At 41.0% G+C, this 20,906-nt stretch overlaps 2 protein-coding genes across 2 annotated transcripts in view; one reads left to right on the top strand and one right to left on the bottom strand.

The window, feature by feature from the left end:
• The window catches only part of SNX29 (sorting nexin 29), a 768,639-nt gene extending 763,284 nt beyond the window's left edge, over positions 1 to 5,355 (bottom strand). Inside the window, exon 1 of the mRNA XM_049902690.1 lies at positions 4,848 to 5,355. The gene's annotated coding sequence lies outside the window, so the exon portion shown is untranslated. The remainder of the gene's footprint in view (positions 1 to 4,847) is intronic.
• A 76-nt stretch (positions 5,356 to 5,431) lies between these two features.
• RSL1D1 (ribosomal L1 domain containing 1) lies at positions 5,432 to 20,525 on the top strand. The gene is made up of 9 exons (XM_049902699.1): positions 5,432 to 5,619; positions 6,387 to 6,526; positions 8,442 to 8,580; positions 9,604 to 9,752; positions 9,841 to 9,942; positions 12,926 to 13,019; positions 13,103 to 13,228; positions 15,642 to 15,944; positions 17,923 to 20,525. Exons 1-9 carry the CDS (start codon positions 5,530 to 5,532, stop codon positions 18,238 to 18,240), a joined length of 1,461 nt encoding a protein of 486 aa, XP_049758656.1. The 5' UTR covers positions 5,432 to 5,529; the 3' UTR covers positions 18,241 to 20,525.
• The last annotated feature ends 381 nt before the right edge of the window (positions 20,526 to 20,906 follow it).

Below are 20,906 nucleotides of genomic sequence, written 5' to 3'. Positions count from 1 at the left end.
GGCAGGTGCACTTAGTCCTCAAAGTGACATCTTTGCTTTTTTTCTTTTTTTTTAAACACTTTAAAGAGGTCTTTTGTAGCAGATTCACCCAATACAATATGTCGTTTGATTTCTTGACTGCTGCTTCCATGAGTGTTGATTGTGGTGCCAAGTAAATGAAATTCTTGACAACTTCAGTATTTTCTCCCAGTAATTAACCACAATTTTGTAGTCTTAAATGACTAGGTCTCCCATCCCGCCAATCAAACATCTGTACTTTATGCGGGTTATTGAAAGAACAACTGTGTTGTCTTTGGGCATCAAACACATATAGGCACTATACTACAAAGGGTAGATACCAATAATAATGTCTTTGTAGTTCTCACAATAGAAATTTTTACAATTCTTGGCATATGCAACCAGTTTCAAAGACTGCAGCATCTTCCTATCAACACATCTTAAAACAGAAAAATAGCATTAATACCTTGGTGTAGCTTTGTGATGAACAACTGTAGAACTACTGATGAACAAATAACAGTAACAGACTTTTAAAGTCCCCCCAATATAAAAGGAACTACGACAACTAGTTTCGCCTTTTTGGCCATGTGAAAAAAGGTTCTGGAAAATTTTATTTTTATTGTAGTACCCTCCTTAGTGACAAGGTTATTTCTTTTTAGCCTTTATAGCCACTTTGATGCTGTATGAATAATTTTGAAACTCATGTACAGTTATGACATCCCATTTTAGTTTTCCTTATATTTAATTTTTTCTATATAGTTAATTCAACATGCTGGTCTTAGAAGTGAAAATTTTCTTGGAATTACATTTTTTTTCTAAAGGCTTTGTGTGCCCAAATTACTTGCATGAAAAGTTCATTTTTTCCCCCATGTTTTCTGCTAGAAATAGATTGCCTAAAACAAGAAAAAAACAAAATTCCTGTAGCTGACAAATATTTTTGTTATTCAGTTACACAAATTTGTGATATGATCCGTCTCCCTCTCAATGTGCACTGGATCACATTCAATGTTACTTGCACGTTTTCTTAACTCATGCCATCTCCATATTTGAGCTCTCAACATTTCACTTCAATGGAAACAATGATAATCGTGCCCAAATTCATAAGAATAAGCAGTAATGGTTAAAACTATGATTTATACAAGGTTAATTTATATGTTAGGGCATTTTCATTTTTAAAAAATTCTAATCTCTGGTTTAAGAGTTTAGTCAAGAGTCAGGCTACTGAATGTAAGGTACTAATATGAAAAAGAACTGGTCCTGTAACAAATTCTCTGGGACACAAAAATACTTTCATTCAGTTTTTTTGCCTTAGTGTAAAATTTTTTACAAAAAAGTCCCATTTTTTTCCTATCACTTACTTTACTCATAATCCTTTCACTGAAATTGCTTTCTACAAGGTCACCAATGACCTAATTGCTCAACAAAATGGCCTTTTATCAGATATATTCTCAATTTCTACAGTATTTGTCAGTGCTAACACATCCTCAGATATCTCCATTCCCTTGGCTACTGGAACAGGGAACACTTTTGGTTTTCTTTTACACACTTAACTACTTGCCTCTTTTATTGGCTCTTTCCCTTCCTTTTCCCTAACAGAGGGCTTCTCCACAGCCCGAATCTTTCTCTGTATCTCTTTGCAGTCTCATTTATTTCCACAGCTTTAACCAGCACGTTTATGAAGATGACTTCCAAATTCCTTCTGCAGTTCAGAAGCACTCCCAGATTCATTTTGATGTACACTGGAACTTAAAATGTTGAGAATAAATATCATATCTTTCCCTCCAAATTTAAACACCATCCATATGCCCAGTTATTCAGGCTCAAGAATTTGGGAGTAATCTTTGAATTCTCCTCTTCGTATATTCGGCTTTTGATGAAGTCTTAAAGGTATTTTGTCCTCACTGCCATCAGACCTCAATACCTAGAAAACCACCATAGTTGCCACTGCTCTATCCCTAAGCCCTGTCTCAGCCATTCCAATGTATTATTCATTCATTACACAAATACTATGCTATATATGGGCTAGGTGCTAAGGATACAATGGTGAACGTATCATAGAGTCCCTGCCCTCTCAGAGTTTATCCTCAAACTGGGGAAAGCCAAATAATGGTAGAAAATTTTTAAATGTTTTGGGGAGTGGGGAGAACCTAAGCTAGAATTTTCCAGAAGTAACTCTAAGCAGAAATCAGAAGGATAAGTAAGTGTATTTAGGGGTGGAAGTGCAAGAAGGTGGCAGTGTTCCAGAAGTAACAGTGTGTCGGAAGGTCTGAAGACGTGGGAACTGCATAGTTAAAACTACAACGTAAAGACAAAAGGTGAGCAGTAGGGTATGAATCTGGGGAGGTAATAAGGGCAGAACCAGATGAAAAGTGCCTGGCCTGCAAAGGTGACCATATAATTTATTTTTCAAACTGAGAAACTTTTGTCTAGGACAAAGGCTAAATCAGAAAGGACACCAGACAACGGATGCAAACTAGGATATATCTAAGGCGAATTAAGGAATTAGTGCCTTAAACTGTTCCTAAAGAGAGTAAGAATCCAGTGAATGTGGTTAAGCATGATCAGGTTTGATATGATCGGATTTGCATTTCAGAGATCATTCCAGCTGAAGGGTGGAGAATGGACTATAAGGTGCAAAATTGGAGGTAAGACAAGTTGGGAGGCTGCTGCAGTAATCTAAGCAAAAAAAAAAAATATATATATATATATGATAGCCTGCACTACAGGGTGGCAGGGATAAAAAGAATTGGATAAATGCACATTTAAAACATAAAACATATGAACAACAAGACTTTATTGACTATATATGGGGGATGAGGAGACAAGGATGACTCATTCTGGCCTGGACAACTAGGCAGCTCAAAGAAAACATGGGAAAAGGTGCAGCTTTGAGGGGAAGATGATGAGTTCATGACTTGAACTTGTGCGTGAGGTCCTTGTAGAACTTCTGAGAAGTCCTTTAGACAGTTGGAGATATAGGTTTGAAGATGGGAAGTCTATAAATCTGTATTAGTTATCTATTGATGGAAAACAATTTACCCCAAACTTAGTGGTTTAAAACAACAAGCATTTATTATCTAATAGTTTTTGTGAGTCAGGAATCTGGGAGCAGCTTAGCTGGATGGTTCTGGCTCAGGGTCTCTCATGAGATTACAGTCACCTCAAGATTTGACTGGGAGAGGATCCGCTTCCATATTCACTCATATGGTTGCTGGTTTCCTTGCTACATAGACTTCTCCATGAGCTGCCTGAGTATCCTCCACAACAGAATAGCTGGCTTCACCCAGACCAAGTGACTTGAGGGAGGGATGAAAGGAGAAAGATAGGAAAAAAAGAGAACGTGTAAACTGCAATCTTTTTGTAACCTAGTCTTTTAAGTGACATCCTATTTTCTATCACTTCTGCTACAGTTTATTTGGTAGAAGCAAGTCACTAACTCAAGGAGAGGGAATTAAACCACACTGCTTTAAAAAAAGTATCAAAGAAATTGTAGACATATGACGTCGTATCTTTAAAAGAACCACAATACCACTGTCAGATTAATAACTCCTAAAGTGTAACTGAACACCCCCTTCTTTTCTTCCTTATCGTCAGTTCAAAACCTTTGTGTCTGAGCTTCTGTTAAGCATGATTGAGAAACTAGAAAGGGTTAATGGTGATAACTGAACAACTTAATAGATTTACTGTCACTGAACTGTACATATGAAGACTGTTGAAACGGCAAATATTTTGTTATCTACATATTTGCCACCAAACCAAAATTTGTTGCCTTCAAGTCAATTCTGACTCACAGCAACCCTATAGGACAGAGCAGAACTGTCTCATAAGGTTTCCAAGGAGTGGCTGGTGGATTTGAACTGCTGCCTTTTTGGTTAGCAGCCAAGCTCTTAACCACTGTGCCACCAAAACACACACACACACACACACACACACACACACACACACACACCCTCTTGTGTCGCCATGATTTCTCCAAAGTAAGTATAAACCCTCAGCTTGATAATGAATTAATTCCTGACCTATCATTCTAGCTTCACCTCCTGTCCCTCCCCTCTGCATATCCCTGCTCCAGCCACTTATTGCTTTCAAACACCTCCAAGTTCTTTCACCTGAATTCATTTGGTTTCCTTGGCCTAGAAGTCTGGTTCTTAAACTTATTCAGGTGACAGAGCATCCTACAGCCCCAATACTGTTTTAAGAATACTAGAAAATGTTAATACATCAAACCTAATGTAAAAATTCATTGTTCTGTGCTAAATCTAATTCCATTTTATAATAGATTCTACAATAGACAAACAGAAATAGGTGCCAAAGATTTAAGAACATTTCTTCAAAAAGGTGGATTAAAGACAAGACCATTATTAGAGATTAGTAGCAGAATATCTCTTTTTCCAGCTTCGGAAATAGGAAAGGAGCATTTTTTCAAAACAGTTGACATGGAAAGCCTTCTACTTCCATTCTTTCATCTCTCAAAAATCTTACTTAGCTGGTTGTAAGAAAGACCGGAACCATCTCGAATATCCATCAAAAGATAACTACATGAACTACAGTATATCTACATGGTGGAATGCCGTGCAGCCATTAAAACAGATGAGTGACTGGGAACAATCTCCAAGATACAGTACGAGGAAAAAGGAAGTAAGGGGGGAAAAAAGATGAAATTTAAATCCAACGATCTATAAAAAGCATCGATATTTCCACAATATGCCTAGGACATCTCTGGAAGGTCACTGGAAAAACTGGTAACACAGGTTACCTCCGAGGATGCCAGGAGGCAGATGGGGACCTGAGGAGGGAAGGAAGCTTTCTACAGTATTCCACCGTGCCCGTTATCCAATCTCCACACTTACTTGTCTATGCTCTTATTTCCCGCCTCTGGGAGACCGGAGCTCCTAAGAGACTGAGTCGGTTCATCTCTCGGCCCCTCGCACCGCTTAGCGACGTGCCCGACGTCCCTTGTGTTACTTCAGAGTCCTCGGCCCCCTGTGAGGAGGCACGACCGTTCTCCTCGCGTTTGAGGAGACTGGAGCTCGGAAGCGTTAAGTGGTTCGTCCGAAGTCACACAGTAGGTGGGTGGTGGAGCCAGGTTCCCGGGCAGACCTGCGAGACTCCAGACCCGCGTTCTCCCCACAGCCCCACGCGGCCTTCCGAAGGCGGGCCCGGGGGAACGGACGGCTCCACGGCTCGGCTGACGGGGCTCCTCTCCCGCCTCAAGGCGCTTTCTCGATTTCTTTCGTGTCAGAGTGAGAAAGAGTTGTCAGCAGGCCTCACACAAACCAGGAGGAGAACGGAAAAAGAGGAATGTGTCCCAAGAAAATCACTCCGACTGCAGCCGGAGTAACTCAGTCAACTCGCGTCCGCCCCCCTACGGTAGCGCGACGCCCAGGAACCGAACCTCGCGCTCTCACGGAAGTGATGCAAGTAGGCCCGGTTGCCGCCCCTTTACTTCCGGCTGCGGGCCTGGCTTGGCGCGTGCTCGGGAGAAGTTACCCTGGTGGTTCCGCACGCTCCTCTGCACGAGGTGAGGGCGGTATGGAGGCCTCGGCGTCGACCCCAGCCTCAGCCTCGCCTCCGGCGACCCCGGCCGCGGCGGACCCGCGGCTGGAGCTGAGCAAAACACAGGTGAGTGGCCCCTGGGGAGGGCGGTTCGGAAGCGGGGTGCCCGTGGCCCTGTGAGGCGCGGTGGTGCCTGATGAGTGGCCGGGGACCTGGCGCACCTCTGTGGGCACCTCCGGGGGCTGGGGGAGAGGGGTTGGGGGCGGGGGACACTTGCTCGCTAGCGCTTCAGCCTGCTCGCTTTCTTATCCGTGCGGTTTGGCGCCTCTTTCCCCGGCCCGCGGCCTGGCTCTCTTTAACTGGATTGCAAATTAACTTGAGGTCTGGAGTGAGAGACCTGGCTTTGCTTCCCAACCGTTTGGTCTTAGCCAAGTCACTGAATTTTGCTAGCCCCGATTACCTCTTATTGAAAGGGGGCTCTTCGGCCCTCCATTTGCCGGGATCAGATAAGGTAACGCAAGTAAAGCGCTGTAGCCAGGGGCCTGGCGCGTTGTAAGCGCTCAGTGAATGCTAGTTGCAGTTTGTGTTGCTCTTTTACCGGGATTATCTCCTTCAGGGATTACCTCCTTCATCGTTGAGGGCCGGGGAAGCGTATTTCTGTCTGGCACAGTGTCTTATGTAGAAGACGTGGCTTTCTGTAGTCGAGGGGTGGAGGCAGATACTTAGGCGATTTCCCATTAATTCTTACATTCCGCTGAGTACACATTGCCGGTTCCTAATAGGTATGGTTATGGAGGTTGCCTATTAAATAGAAGTCAGGGCAAAAAACAAGGGAGGGAGAAAATGTCAAATTAGATCGAGATGTAACTTAATTTTGTGTTTCCACTTTGTAGGTTAAAAAAGCAGTGAAAGCTCTATTGGCACATTCACAGTCCAGAAAAAATGCTAATGAAGTGCTTCTGAATGAGAATGAAACTTTATTTTTGATGGTGGTGTTATGGAAAATTCCAAAGAAGGAGCTGAGAGTCAGATTGTAAGTTTGATTTTCTACATTTGCTGTTTTCATCTGCATTGTCTTTCTTTGTAACTTTAACAAGTGCAACTTAGTTTTTAGTGGTTACGTTGCAAACTCAAAATAAAAATCTAAGATGAAATAAATAATCGTGCCTAGAAGAATGTTAGGAATTCAGGCATGCTAAGGTTTTCTAGAAATTTCACCAGCTTTCTGGGAGCTTGGTAGCCAGTTCACCTAAGCATTTCTACTGAATCCAAAACTGAGTTTTAGAGAGAACAGAGATAGAATAAACAGCTTTTGTATTTTAGTAGACTCTATTCTTTTCACGTCATACTATTTTTAGGCTAAAATTCATGAGGGCCTGGACCTGCTCCTGCATACAGAAATTATTAAAAATTTGGAGTCTCTGGGTAGTGCAAACAGTTAGCATGCTCAGCTGCTAACTGAAAGTTTGGCAGTTTGAGTACACCCAGAAGCACCTAGAGAGAAAGGCCAGGCAGTCTACTTCAGAAAAATCAGCCATTGGAAACCCTACAAAGCACAGTTATACTCTTAACACATATGGGGTCGCTATGAGTCAGAATTGACTGACAGCACCTGGTTTATTAAAAACTTGGTGGTGAACTCTTTTTTATGGAAAAAAATCATTGTGGTTACATATTCTTATTGTTAGAAGTTGTAGGTCAGAGATGCCCTCTGTAGAGTTGACATATTTATGGCATAAATATGATTTGTTCAGTATAAGGAGATCCCATGCAATATTTGGGACCTCCTTATAATAAACAATGATTCGTTGTTTATCTGTTTAACTGGGCATTCTATATTGTATCTGCCTTTCTGTCAAGTCTCTCGTATCCTGACAGTGACAGAAAGTCAGCTGTCCTTAAGAAAGCATTGTGTAGGATAACTTTCTTTTCTCCATAGGGAGGCAAGAATGGTCTTCACAAAACTGATGTTCACAAACCTGCTTCAGCCAGAGTGCCTTGTGTATTGCTTTGTGCACTCCATGTATGTTCTTTTTTCCACACCTTTGCTCAGGTGGTTTTTCGGAAAGCCTTTTGGAAACCCTTCTCAAACCTTTCTAGGGTGTTACTCTTAGTGATTTCTACCACTTACCAGCCTTTCAGCACTCACCTTTCCTCTCAAGCCGTGCTGCTGTGTATTGCCATCTCTTCTTAAGCTAAGGAAATGTTGTTTCCTCAGAACATGGAGGCCTAGGGAACAGGTTAGCCTATTTAAGACTTGACATAATCATTGCGTGCTTGCTGGTCCCTCCTGGTTTTGCTCCATGTTTTCTGTTTCAGCTCTTGTTATTATTTATGGAGCTAAGAGTTTTCCAGAAAGTAAACTTCTAAGCCAGGACAATCCTAGTGAAACTAGTTAGCCTTCAAGTCAATTCCAACTCGTAACGACCCTATATGACAGAGTATAACTGCCCAGTAGGGTTTTCTAGGCTGTAATCTTTATAAAAAAAAAAAAATTTTTTTTTAATCTTTATGGGAGCAGATCTCCAGGTCTTTTCTCCCACAGAGCTAGCTGCTGGTGGGTTTGAACTACTGACCTTTTGTTTAGCAGCCGAGCGCTTAACCGTTGCACCACCAGGGTTCTTTTCTATGTGTTTGGCATATTATGTATGCAACATAGATAATATTAATTACATGTGTAATATTTGGGGCATCTTTGTTTACATTTTAACTCTTTTTAAGTCCCAAATGTTAATTGATCTTTCGACCTCTGGGTATTTGTAGCGATTTCCTTGAATCTTAAAATCTCTTTTCTGTGTTATTGAAAACTAGGTATATGGTACAGCAATTGTTTAAATAACATAAATGAAGGTTATTGAAACAATAGGAAACTTGTATATTTTGCAGAGTATAAACATACATATTGTTTGTAAGGATATTTTTCTCTGCTTCCTTCTCGTGTTTTGCAGGTCCTTGCCTTATGCTATTCGATCAGATTTAGCAGAAGTCTGTTTATTTACCAAGGATGAACCCAATTTAACTCCTGAAAAAACAGAACATTTCTATAGGAATCTGTTGAACAAGCATAAAATTAAGACCATTTCTCAGGTAAGGAGCAGGTTAATATTTTCAAGACAAACGATTAATTGAAGTGATGAATAATACATTACTGTATATCTTAGTGTTTCACTGTTTTTCTTTTTGTTTTTAATTTAACTTTTAATGAAGTTAAATAGCGTATATTCTGTTTTCCCTCTGCTGCAGCAGCTATCAAGGTTGGTTGACCTGAAAGCTAAGTGTGTACTGTCAGTAACTGGTCTCTCTTGTGGATTATACAGAGGTTGCTCTGTCGTGTCATTCCCTGTACTCCCAGAGCATCCTTTTGTTGCCTATGATTTAGCATTTATTGCCCTGTGCTGCAGTTGTTGGGGGTGCCCTGGTGACGCAGTGGTTAAAGCACTCAGCTGTAACCAAAAGGTTGGCGGTTAGAATCTACCAGCCCCTCTGTGGGAGAAAGATGTGGCAGCCTGCTTCTGTATTACAGCATTGGAAGCTCTATGGTGCAGTTCTACTCTGTTCTATAGGGTTGCTGAAAGTCGGAATTGACTCGACAGCGGTGGGTTTGGTTTTTGGTTTTGTAGTTGTTAGCTTACTTGTCTTCGTTACTGTCCGGGTTGAAGTTTCTTTAGCTGGGGACCCACCTTATCTGTCTCAGTGTCCCCAGTGTTTAGCATTATACCTGGCACATTTTAGGCACTCGGGTTTACTAAACTGCGATCGGTATGGCTCTAAACCAGAAATACCAAACCAGTTGGCCTTGAGGCGATTCTGACTCATGGCGACCCCAGGTGTTGCAGAGTAGAACTGCACTCTATAGGGTTTCCAAGGCTGTGAGCTTTTGGAAGCAGATAGTGAGGCCTTTATTCTGGTGTATCTCTTGAGCGCCAACCTTTCGGTTAGTAGCCGAGCACTTACCTGTTTGTGCCCCCACAGAACTCCAGGCATTGTTTGCATGACTCTAGGATGCCTTAAAATCTGAATAGGGTGGAATACCAATTTTTGTCTGAATACATCTTCTTCTTGTTCCAGTTCTTAACTTTTTGTGATTTTATTTTTCTTTATATTTTCTAGATTATCCCCCTCCGAACTTTAAAAAAGGAATATAAACCCTATGAAGCCAAGCTCCGCCTCTTGGGTAGTTTTGATTTCTTCCTTACTGATGCAAGAATCAGGAGGCTTTTACCCTCAATTATAGGGAAACATTTCTACCTCAGAAAGAAGTAAGTTTCTTTGTCATGACCATGCTTCACCAGAATGAAATTAATAGGTGTGTGTCCATTTGTATTCTGAATGCCTGTGTGTTTTTAGAGTCCCAGTATGTGTAAACCTCCTGGCCAAGGATTTATCAAAAGAAATCAATGACTGTATTGGTGGAACTGTCATGAACATCTCTAAAAATGGTTCTTGCAGGTAGGTAAAAGGGATTACTACATGCTTATATTTAATCTGGTTTATTTTAATTTAAATAGCCACATGTGGCTACTGCTTACTGTATTGAATGGGGAAGCTCTAGATATTAAGGAAATGAAAATAAGATGAATACTTAGAGAATATTAGTGGGTCAGGATTTTCATGTCAGCCAGTATCTTATTAGTTTATTGGGTAGAGTGGTGGGTGAAGTTTGAGAGCTTGGCAGTTTACCAGATTTTAGAAGTGGGGATGTGGCCAGTTTTAAACACTTAAAATACATGTATGAAATATTTAATCTGCTCATTTGGGCATCTTGTGTGGGGGTGGGCACCTGCCAATAAAGCCCTGCTGTGCATTTCCTCCTAAAGACGAAGAGCCCGGGTGTACCCAGTGGTAACACATACCAGGAAACAACCAAAGAGTTCATGACTGCCTAGCAGGAAGGCCAGCCCAACCATGTAGCGCAGAGCAGATAGCTGGGCAGGACAGGGGGACTCTGGTATTGCCTCCTGCCTGCAGGTGGAAAGTCTCTGGAATAATGTATAGTTGAGTGACTGAGAAGAGTAGATTTTCAGGCCTAGGCCCTCCACCTCCCTGGTTTATAGGCTGGCGTCGGTGGTTGTTCATGGGACTTGGTTAGCTAGGTCAGGGGTCTGGCTTGTGGAGCCAGTAGCTAGGAGAAAGAGGGGGCAGAACCATGAAGGTAGATAAGGGGGAAGAGTTTCCTGCCCTGGGTTTTTCCAAGTCAAAATCCACAGTTTAAGGAAGACTGTAGACAACTGCCCCCCGCCCCCCCCCCACCCAAAAAAAACCCCGCAAAACTTAGACCATTCTTTCATCTCCCCAACACAGTAGTTTTCCCTTCTTCTGGCTACTGTCTTTTCAGCTGGGAAGCCAAGGATGTGCTTGCAGGCCGGGGTGAAGGGCACACAGAACCCTGTGTTTGGCTAAAGGGAGCTGGAAGCACCAACCCCTGCCTCATCATTATTCTGCAGACACCCGACTGTGGGGTGTAGCAGGGACAGGGAGTCCCACTGGCTGAGCGATACGCTTTCCTGGATTTCCCACTTGGCTTACATCTCTGCTTCATCTGAAGGATCATTTTGCTGTTGACCAGAAGACAGTATTATGTGAGAAATGAGGACTGTTTATTTTTGAAGGGAGCAGCTTAGTTGGGGCAGTAGGGCTATAAAGATACCAGGCAGCAGCTTTCCACTTGCGATTCCTGAAGGTAATTCCCCTTGGACAGCTTGATGCTGACTCCGGCGTTTGGCATTTGCTGGATGAAGGTAGAGCTGCCCTGCCCACTGGCCTTCCTGGCCTCACACAGTTAAGTACCAGCCCATCTTGAATCACCTCTCTGTTACAGCATCTCATTTCAGGTATAGGGAATTTCTAGAATGTGAAACCTACAATGAGAGATGATATTCCTCTAACTTATTTAGAACCTGAAAGCACTGGAGAAAAAGAAGGCTCCAGGAATTGACAGAATACCAGTTGAGATGCTTCAACAGATGGATGCAACGCTGGAAGTGCTCTGTGCGAAAAAATTCGGAAGACAGCTACCTGGCCAACTAACTGAATGAAATCCGTATTCATGCCCATTCCAGAGAAAGATGATCCAGTGAAATGTGGACATTATTGAACAATATCTTTAATATCACATATAAGCAAAATTTTGATGAAAATAACCTAAAAATGGCTGCAGTTGTACATCAACAGGGAACTGCCAGAAGTTCAAGCCAGATTCAGAAGAGGACGTGGAATGAGCGATATCATTGCTAATGTCAGATGGGTCTTGGCTGAAAGCAGAGAATACCAGAAAGATACTTACCTGTGTTTTATCGACTGTGCAGAGGCATTCAGCTGTGTGGATCATAACAAATTACGGACAACATGGCAAAGAATGGGAATCCCAGGACGCCTAATTGTGCTCATGCAGAAGCTGTACACAGACCAAGAGACAGTTGTTTAAACAGAACAAGGGAATGCTGTGTGGTTTAAAAACAGGAAAGGTGTTTGTGGGGGTTATATCTTTTCACCATCTGTATTCAACCTATGCTGAGCAAATAATCCGAGAAGCTGGACCCTATGAAGAAGAACGCGCCATCTGGGTTGCAGATAACACAACCTTGCTTGCTAAAAGCAAAGAGGACTTGATGCACTTACAAAGATGAAGACTACAGCCTTAAGTATGGATTATACCTCAACATAAAACAAAAATCCTCACAACTGGACCAGTAAGCAATGATATGATAAATGGAGAAAATATTGAAATTGTTAAGATTTCATTTTACTTGGACCCAAAATCAACATCCATGGAAGCAGCAGTCAAGAAATCAAATGATGTATTTATTGCATTGGGCAAATCTTCTGCATAGTGTTAAAAAGCAAAGATGTCACTTTGAGGACTAAGATGTGCCTGACCCAAGCCATGGTATTTTCAGGTGCCTCATATGTATGCAAAAGCTAGACAGCGAATAAGACAGACTGAAGAAGAATTGATGTCTTTGACTTATGTTGGTGAAGAATACTGAATATACCATGGACTGCCAGAAGAATGAGCAAATCTGTTTTGGAAGAAGTACAGCCAGAATATTCCTTAAAAGTGAGAATGGTGAGACTTCTTATTACATACTTTGGACATGTTATCAAGAGGAACCAGTTCCTGGAGAAGGACATCATGCTTGGTAAAGTAGAGGGTCAGCAAAGAAGAAGACTCAACAAGATGGATTGACACAGTGGCTGCAGCAGTGAGCTCAAGCATAACAGCAATTGTGGGGATGGCACAGGACTGGGCATGCTTTGTTCTATTGTACATAGAATTGCTATGAGTTAGGACTGACTCTATGGCACCTAACAACAACAGTCTTTTTAGGAAAAAACTTTAGGATTGTGTTTGTATTCTCACATACCTATGCTTTAATTTGAAAAACAGATTATTTTTAAAAACATTGCTGTCTAATGCTTTCTTAAATTTCAGCACCATCCGTGTTGGTCACACTGGAATGATGGTCCAGCACATTGTTGAAAACATCGTTGCTGTCACAAAAGGGCTTTCAGAAAAATTGCCAGAGGTATGTAGCCTTGCAGGTATATCAGCTATTGCTAATCTTGTAAAACAAGCAAAATATAAATTGTATCATTTTCTTTGTTTCAGAAGTGGAAGAGTGTGAAACTCTTATACCTGAAAACTGAGAAATCAGTTGCCCTTCCAGTCTTCTCTTCATTCGTCAGTGCTTTTTATGAAGGAGAAGGAGGACCCCTTCCTGGCCAGAAGAAAAAAGTTAGTAGAGTTTGAAAAGCTGGATAGACTTTATTATTATCAAAGATGTAAACTCAGCTCAAAGAAAAGAACTGGATTATCGTTCCTGCCCGACTTTTTAAGTGTCATTTAGTGATTTTCCAGTGGTTGTGCTTTTGTGTTCATTGTTCCCACTTTACATATGAGATTAATATTTCTGTGAATAAGGTACATTAAGATACAAATCTCCTTTGTTGATTACTAAGTTAAATATTTTAATTAAGTCATGAAAGGATTAATTAAAGGGGCCCTGTGCATTGGCAAGAGAAAGCAGAAAGCTATAGTGTACCTTATTAAGTACTTTGTGACTTATAGGCAGAACTTAAGGTACTGTTAGGCTAACAAGGAGCCTTGGTGGCACAGTGGTTAAGCACTTGGCTGCTAACTGAAGGTTGGCAGTTTGAACCCACCCTGCAGCATCACAGAAGAAAGGCCTGGAGAACTGCTTGCATAAAGATCTCAGCCTAGAAGTCCCTTTGGTACAATTCTACTCAAAGACATAGGGTTGCCAGGAGTTGGAATCAACTGGACGGAACAGGTTTTTTGTTTGTTTGTTTTTTAAGGCTTTCAGACACATTTTGATTTTGGTATTGTTTGTAGGTTTTCAGTGCCACCAGTACTAGTGCAGAAGAGGAAAGAATGAGAGAAAATTTTTTCCAGATCATTTTTTGCTATTGGTTAGACTTATTTCCTAGTTCATTGATTCTCTTTTCAGCCGTATTAATCATGTCCAGTGAGTTTTTGGTTTTGATCTTTTTATTTTGTACTTGTAGAAGTTACATGTTTTGTGTTTTTTTTTTAAATAGGCTTTGTCACTTTTCGGGGGGGCGGGTCTTGTTATTTATAAATAATCTTTCAGTTTGTCTTAATTCCTTATATATATTAAGCATAGTGGTTTTATAGATGTCTCTTAATTTAAACAGAAATTTTATAGACATCTGTTAATTCAAACAGAAGTCTTGGTGTTGCAGTTAAAACCTGCTGCTGTCAAGTTGATTCCGACTCACAGTGACCCTATCGGACGGAATAAACTGCCCCATAGGGTTTCCAAGGCTGTAAAATGTTTACAGCCAGTAGACTGCCAGAACTTTCTCTCACAGAGCTGACCTTTGGTTAGCAGTGGAATGTTCTAACCATTGTACCACCAGGGCTCCTTAGTGTTGCAGCTTGTTGTCTGTATCTGCTGGTTCTTTGTGTGATGGTCATTGTGTTTGAAAATTATTTGTGGAAATAAATTTGAGTCATTAGGATGAAGACACCTTCCTCCAGAGGAATTATATTTACTTCTGCCTGGCATGGGAGGACACTCTGCCCAGGACCTCCTTAAAGCACATTTGAGAGTTGAGGTCCCTGAATGACTCAGACCAAACTGTGGCTGTAAATCTTCCTGGCCTCGCTTCCGGTTCATCTCTGCTTGAGAGTATAAGTCATTAAGGTCCCAGGTTATTGTGAGGAGGGTCTCCTCTTAGACCCCCATCCCGTCTGGACTCGAGTTGAATACTGTCCACTTTTTCCCCCTGTGTCCCATATGGCTGTTAAAAGTTAGGAATTAGCAAACACTCTCAGGGCAAAAATGGCTTCTGTGCTCACTTATCCCTCTGGGCGCCCATTTTAAGGAAAAGAACTCTTACAGAATATTTTTAATTTTTTTTTAACTATTTGAACTTGTTTTCATTGAGAGGATGGTCCAAAAATAACATTGACTGCTATTACTGGAAGCAGGAAGTCTGAATTTTTTGCCATTTGTCAGCAGATTCAGTTGAAGGTTTTGTGAAATTGTTGGTGAAAATTAAATTTGGATGCCATTGTAAATTTCATATAACTTACTCTGATGAGGATAATAGACCTTGAGCTATGAAAACTTTTCACTTTTAATTTTTGGCCACAATCTGAAGTAGGAAAAAAAATGGTCAAATTTTTCCTCTTTTTTTTTTAAATCTGATAACAGGTTTATTGAAATACAATTCACATACCATACAATTCAGAACTATCCTTAACTCACCTGTACATGAGATTGACATTTACGAAGTCTGTAACCACATACATCAGATACTCAGAGTCTGAAATACCTGTGTATGATTTACGCCAAAGCGCATCTTTGGCCGTGAGTCAAAAACGGTACAGCGAAGTGAGACCTGAGTGCTGGTAACAGGGTTTATTCACCCAGAGTTTGTATGTCCCAAGGCCCTTTCTGAGGAAGCTTCTGAGTAATGAGAACTTCAAGTGCTGAATCTCTGCTGTTGACAACGCCAGCAGTCTTTGAATTTGATTATAAAGGTTGGAGAACGCTGTTAATGGCATTCGTAGAGTGCCAGCTTTCCTGTTGGAATTAGTTTACCATCAAAAGTAGCCCCTGCTAAAATATGGTTGTTTGGATTTTGTTTTGTTTTGGTAGGAGGCAAAGAAAAAACAAAAAGAAAAGCTCCAAAAAAAGAAGGAAAAGAAAAGGAGAAAAAGGGAAATGCAACAGGCTGCAAAGACTAAAAAGACTAAATCAGCCCAAAATGAAGATAAAGCGGCAGCTGAAGTCAGTGGTGCTCCAGCGAAGAGCCCCAGACCCCAGAAGAAAGAGACCCCCAGAGAGGAAGAGGAGATCCACAGAGTAAAAGCCCAACTTAAAGTGGGAGACGAATCTGAGGAAGAAATTCCACTGCTAGTACCAATGGAAAAAACACCTGCTAAGAAAAAAAATGTAGAGGTATTTTTATTAATGTTTAGTGTTCATAAAGGATTGATGTAGTGGTGCTGTGTGTCCAGCAGGCACTGTTCTGAGTGAGGAATGTAAGAAATGTTAACACACGTGGGAGGTATTTGTTGTAAAAGACTGTTGACGTGATACCTGTTTTCAGTGTTACAGATTTTCAAGTAATAGATGAAAAATACTATGGAAAACCCCAAGAACCATGAAGGTGGTTACCATGACTTATTTTACCCCTCTTTTGGATATGAAAATTTCCAGTTTATGGAATGATGTATAATAACACAACTTTTTATATGTTTTGGGGTCAAGAGAGACTTGACTGTTTTTATATTTCTGAAGAACGTGGCTTGTAGTTTTATAAAACAAGCCAGGGTGGAAATTTAAGCAAATGGTTCTGTTTCTGAAGGTGACTCATGAATCAGCACACCATAATCTTGGAGAACTTGGCTAGCCAAGCTTGGGTACTCGATCATCCCTCCAAAACCTCTTCATCCCTCCAGAGACGTGGTTCTCTCAGGTTTCTGACTTCATGCGTTTCTGAGTTCCTTTAAAGAAACTAGGTTTATTTATATTTTTTGGTTCTTTGATAATGTTTTAGTTGTAGTTGTAATATCCATTCAACTACTGCAGGAAGATCTCTTGAAATTAAGAGGGGAAATGGGTTCCTAAGAAACTAGAGGGTCACACTCGTCATGTGTTCAGAGAAGACTCACTGACCCCTCTCAACAGTCTGTCCCTGGTGCTCGAGTGTGGTCCTCAGCAAGTAGAAATAACACTCACACTATACTAGTCTGTATGGTCTGTAATTCATGGTAACAGTAACCCTTAAAATCTTCAACAGTTTTATACTTTTCATATAGTAGTGAAAGTCTTTTAAAGCCCCCCCAAATACTACTGTCTTTTTTTAATATATTGGAGAGTAACCCAAATGAAAAAGCGTAGCCGACTGACATACGTCAAGAACCTTGAACATGTTCACACCCTTGAGCCCGTCTAGGAGATAGGATCAGGGTAATAGTATACAAGTCTCATCGTTGTTCACAGCAGATGCAAAAGTTAGAAAATATTGTGTGTCCTAGCAGTGGTTTTGGTAAAGTTATTAGAAATAATATTTAGTAAGACTTTATAGTACTTAGAAATGCATGTGAAATAATTGGGGAAAGGGCATAATATTCAGCCATTTAGTCTGTTTTGGCTGGTTGGTTGTCGTCATAAGGTTATACTATATTGAATAGAGTCTGCTGTCAAAATCTTGTCCTTGGACCATCAGTAGCAGTCATCTGGGGTGCTTGGAAAACCCAGTGTTCCTGGCATGTAGCACACTCCCGTTGAAGGGTCTTTGAATCTGGCCTTGGAAAGTGGATTTTCTAAGAGGCACCCAGTTGGTTTTAAACAGTTTGAGAACTTCATGCCCTAGATAGAGCACATACAAGGAATTTAGTTTAATGTGAAAAAAAGCCAGAATTAGATCACAGGTCTCCAAACTGTGCTTTCAGTGGTTGCTTCCAGGAGTCCTCATCCTCAACCATAGAAAAACCCATTGCCGTCGAGTCAATTCTGACTCGTAGCATAATTTCCCGCAGTAGAACTGCCCCGTAGGGTTTCCAGGGCTGTAATCTTTATGGAAGCAGAGTGCCACATCTTTTCTCACGGAGAATGGGTGGTAGGTTTGAACCACCAACCTTTTGCTTAGTGCCGAGCGCTTAAACGTTGCACTACCAGCGCTCCTTTCAGCCACAGGGAAAGGTGGTTTTCCATTGATTGGTCCAGTGCAACTGGGGTCCTTTTTACAATTGTTGATAATGAAATTCAGATGCTTTTCATAACCTCTGTGAAGCAAAAGGAAAAGCCATTCCTCATTTCATCACTCTGAAGTGTCCCTTTTGGGGGTTACCTGATAACACAAAAGCAGTAACTCCTAGAGTTACATTGTCAATTTTTTTTTGAGACTTAAGAACTTTCTTCTTTTCCTTAGATGCAAAAAGGTGCCACGGTAAAGAAGTCTCAGAAAAAGAGTCCTGGTCCCAATACACCTGTTGGGAAGAAGAGAAAGGCCTCCCCAGCTCTGGAGACCCCTAAAGCTTCAGAGCCAGGAACCCCAGGTAAGAAGAAGCCAAGGATCAAAGAAGAGGCAGAGAAAGAACGGAACTCTGCACCAGAGAAAAAAGACCTGAGACAGACTCCAAAAAAGCCCGGGCCCAAGTTCTTTGCCACTCCTAGTAAATCTACCCGAAAAACGCCCCAGACCCCCAAACAACAGCCAAAAAAACCCAAAGTGCCCCAGTCGACCTGAAATCAGCGGCTCATCCAGAAGGAAATAGCCAGAGCTACTTGGAGCTTTAAAAACTAACCAGGCCCTGGCCCCCGTCGAAAACTTCCCCAAGAGTGAGGCCTGGACTTAAACATTTTAAAAAACCACCACAGGTAATTCTGGTGCATGTTCCTGGGTGTACCAACTTGTGTTTTGAAGTAAAACCCATTTTTTAATTGCTTTTCTGTGTATTTGCTAATAGAATGGGGGGGGGTGTACAGTGCTTATCTGTGGTTGTGCTTTTTTATTATTAAAATGTAACATTTGCTTCTGAGTATTCTGTTGACATTCCAAGTCTCGTGACTTTTATTTGAAAGCTTTTGACTTAACGTTTTCCTTATCCACTTTAAACCACGTTTTCGCACAGGCTCTGTTCAGCTAGTTTTTGCAGGTTTGCTGCATGAAAAACAGCCACGGAACTCATGAGAAAGATTTCTTGGCTATCGTGCCGAGAGAGTGTGCATACCGTGAGGGAAATTATGTGGAGTCATTTACGAGGGCTCTGAATTGAACCTTGCCTGTTAGAAGCAAGAAAATATTTATCTTCTATAAGCCTTCCCATCTTGCTCCAAATCACTCCTCACTTACATAGATTCGTGATATGCACAACTCTAGGATAGGAAACTTGGCAGAGTAGACTATTAGTAAAAGTTGGCACAATTTTCAAATTATTTTAGGCGGTAAAGCACTCAGCTGCTAACCAAAAGGTCGGTGGTTCGAACCCACCACCTGCTCCACGGGAGAAAGTTTACAGCCTTGGAAACCCTATGGGGTAGTTCTGCTCTGTCCTATAGGGTCACTCACTATGAGTCGGAATCGACGATGGCAGTAGGTTTCATTTCTGGTTTGGTATTCTGAGGCAGCCAGTGACTTTCTAGGTCCTAGACCTTTGGCTGAATTCAAATTGGAGTAGTTACACCCAGAAGTGAGTGACAGCTTCACTGTAGTACAGGAATGTTCTCCCCTGCAGAAGGCCGAAGTGGGACCTGTTTTCAAAGATGTGTGATTCAGAAACAAGCAGGAATACAAGCTTCGGATCTCCCTCAGATCGGAGAAGACTGCTTTTGCTTTTTAGTGCCTCCAGTTAAATTGTAACATGAATTTTTAAATTACAAAAGTCTCTAAAATACAGAGTTGTGGTAATCCCACTATCATTCAGACTTAAAAGTATGCATTTGTAATGTGTTGTAAGGGTTTACATACTTATTCCTTAAAAGCTGGTTTTCCTTGAAAAGCTAGATTCTATGGAAAGATGGTCACATAGGCTTGGCTTCACTTACTAGTGACGAATGAAGATACACTCAGCAGTTGTAGATAAATCCTGTGTACATATGCTAATCTCTTCTCTAGATAATTTCCTGGGGATAGCTAAGTTTTTTTTTTAATCTCCACCCTTTGGCTCAATAAAGAATTTGCAGCACCATGCGATTCTTAGGCCTGTAGCTTAGACCCTATCGCATAGGATGTAGATGTTTATCTTCCTGTTCCACTGTGCACCTAATATCACTACAATAAATTCCATGTTCTCTGTATTGAAAACGTATTTACTTAATTTTCTCTTACGCAGGATGCTAATATTTTGACAAGGAAAGGCCATAATTGAAGATTTGGTGGTGATAGTTCTGAATCGTAATAAAAAATGTCTGAATTATGGTACCAGCTTTCCAAGGCTTAAGAGTTACAGTGGTCATGATCCTAGCTGACCTGTAGGGCTCTGAGCCAATAAAACTCCACCCAGGGGCCAAGGGGCTATGCTGCAGTAAGTTAGGCTCTGCTGTGGGTTAAGGGGTTTAGCATGTGGCTGATGTTTCATTAGAAGTGGATGAGGTTTCTGGAACCTATTTTCCATATCATGAAGACTTAATGGACAAAAACAGATCTGGTGGCAGAAATGAGGGTAACGTGTTTGTTTTGAAGAAAGTATTTGCATTTTAGTTTGTTTCTCAGAAACTAATAAGCATCAAAAAATGCATTGAATGTACTTAATGTATAATAAAAGATACTACATTTCCATCTTGAGATTAATTAAAATGAGGGTGTAGAGAAATTGTTTAATGTCAGATTATCACTGGTCTAAAAACCTTTTCTCCACTTCCAGTTCACGGGTGTTTAAAGGTTTAAACAGCAAAGAAATCTTCTTGCCATCTAATTAGTATTTTAAAGGTTTTCCATGCACTTTTTTTTTTCCTTAAATTGCCCCTGCCTGCAATTAGCGTAACTGTTCACACCAAGACCCCAGTTAAGAATTGTGAACCACAGGAAGTCTTCATGAATCATTGGATCCTAAAGGAATTAATGCATGTGATGAAAGACCACGAATAAAATTTTGGCAATGGTGATCAGTATAATGGTCCTGGAGAGAGAAATTCGCATATTATTTAGGTGGCTATATTGTGACTCCAGATTCTAAGTCTCAGTTTAACACTAGTCATGAAATGATTAGCATTTCCTGTTTAATTCAGTTTGAGGCATTTTCTATGAAGTTATAGGAAACATCAAAGCATATGTATAATTTTGACACACTAAAAAGATGTCTTAACTTCCCAAAAGACAGAAGCCGATACATGAAACACTCAAATTTTCCTTATCAGTTTCCATCAGAATCTATTTCTCCAGTGTACTCAATCTTAACAATGACACAAGTTCAG

Source organism: Elephas maximus, chromosome 12 (genome assembly GCF_024166365.1).
Source record: "Elephas maximus indicus isolate mEleMax1 chromosome 12, mEleMax1 primary haplotype, whole genome shotgun sequence".
Lineage (NCBI taxonomy): Eukaryota > Metazoa > Chordata > Mammalia > Proboscidea > Elephantidae > Elephas > Elephas maximus.
The sequence above is the reverse complement of the archived record's forward strand: the minus strand, read 5'-3'. Positions and strand labels throughout refer to the sequence as shown.